Source organism: Lynx canadensis, chromosome E3 (assembly GCF_007474595.2).
Source record: "Lynx canadensis isolate LIC74 chromosome E3, mLynCan4.pri.v2, whole genome shotgun sequence".
In the NCBI taxonomy this organism is placed as follows: Eukaryota; Metazoa; Chordata; class Mammalia; order Carnivora; family Felidae; genus Lynx; species Lynx canadensis.
In genome coordinates, this window is record NC_044318.1 from 25127873 (window position 1) to 25129534 (window position 1662).

Here is a 1662-nt window from a genome sequence, read left to right on the forward strand (position 1 = left end):
GCTATACTTGGTCTTCTTTGTAACCAGCTGCATGACCTCTGAAGAGTGATTTGAACTCCTTTGCCTCAGAATCCCCTCTACAAAATGGGACACAGCAGCGTCCACTTGAAAGGACTGTTGTGGGATCAGCAGTGCGGAGAATCTAGCAGCTGTTCAGTACACACTCTTACAACTTAAAATATTCCTATTCTGGCAAACAAATATTAAACCTGCACACTGCATCTATGACACGGGGGTTGAAATCTTGCACACATTCCTCTCTTTGTTCTCCCCCTATTACACATTAAGATGAACTCAAGTATTTGTATATTTGAAACGAGTTACCGTAGCAACTGAAAAAAAAAAACAAAAAACCAGAAGAGTTAAAATGCCATTCTTGCTTTTAATTAAAAACCCTAAAAAGGCATACCCACTTGGACACTTGGATGTTACTTAATTAACAATCAGTAAGGAAAAGATACTGGAGCGGTAAACTTAAGTGATGTCGGAAAGAAGTTATGTTGACCAACACGGATTCTCCCCCTTACGACCACAGTTACAGCTGGAGTCAGAGAAAATACTTTTATCAGGGCCTTCGGGTATCCTGCAGAAAACTGACAAAAAAGAAATAAATTATTGTCTTTAGCCCATGCATACGCACTGGAAGTAAATTCTTACATTTTTAAGATGTTTCTGCATTTCCTAGACCCTTCTTCTCCCAACTATAAAATTCCAAAAGGTAGAGTTTTACACTATTCTAATTGCAGCCAAGAGATCAGGTGGGTGTTTTGGGGGTCCAGCTACGACTCGCTAACGCGAAGCAGCCTCGGAAGGAGGCGACTCTGCCCGGGTGCAGTCACAGAGGGCGGACGCGAGAGGCACCCGGGTGGCCAGGGCGCTCACGGGGCTTCCCAGAGTCCTGGCCAGGTGCAGCCCGCACGCACCTGTGCTCAGGCGAGACGCGTGCGCGCCCGGGGGTGCAGCTGGCGCTGGCGACGCTTGCGCTGACCGTTGAGGAGCTTCTGCGCGATCTTGCGCTCGTGGCCTCCCGGCACTGGCCAGTTGGTGCGCAGTTCCCGCTCGCGCCGCGTCCGGCCCTTGCTGCGCCCGGCCCCGCAGGCCGGGAAGTCGCGCAGGTAGTAATAATCCAGGCAATCGTAGAGCTCGTCCTCGGAGCTCACGGGCGGCCACGCCTCGGCTGGAGGCTGCCGGACCCGAGCCCGGGCGTTGAGAAACGCCGGGCCCATCTCGTCGTCCCCCATGGCCGCCGGCCGGCGCACGCGCGCGCTTCTGGGAGACCCCGCCCCGCGTTTCGATTGGCTGTGCCTGCGGGGGCGGAGCTTATTGATGACCTAACAGAGCCGGGAAGTGGTCACGCGTGGCCCTCTGCTTTCCAGCCCCCGCCACAATGACCACTTCGTCTATCCGGGCCTGTGCGCCGCCGCCGCGAGAGGGGCATTTGGCAAAATCCGACCGAACATTTTATGTCGGTCAAGAATGAAAAACTACAAGTGTCAACAAGGGACTACTTAAAGAAAATGTGTGTTCCTCTCGAGGACTTTGATCAGCAGTAAACATTTTGTTAGGCTGTTTGATGACATCAGAAAGTGCTCAGTAATAATGTAAAGTGAAAGATTCACTTTTGAAGAAATATCTCTGGTATCCCAGTAGCGTATTTTTTAA

At 51.4% G+C, this 1662-nt stretch overlaps 1 protein-coding gene across 1 annotated transcript; it reads right to left on the reverse strand.

Moving 5' to 3' along the window:
• Window positions 1-362: 362 nt before the first annotated feature.
• NUPR2 (nuclear protein 2, transcriptional regulator) lies at window positions 363-1252 on the reverse strand. Its single transcript, XM_030300957.1, has 2 exons — window positions 924-1252; window positions 363-593 (listed from the first exon to the last, which is right to left on the reverse strand). The coding sequence occupies exon 1, from the start codon at window positions 1239-1241 to the stop codon at window positions 930-932; it is 312 nt and encodes a 103-aa protein (XP_030156817.1). The 5' UTR covers window positions 1242-1252; the 3' UTR covers window positions 363-593; window positions 924-929.
• Between the last annotated feature and the right edge of the window lie 410 nt (window positions 1253-1662).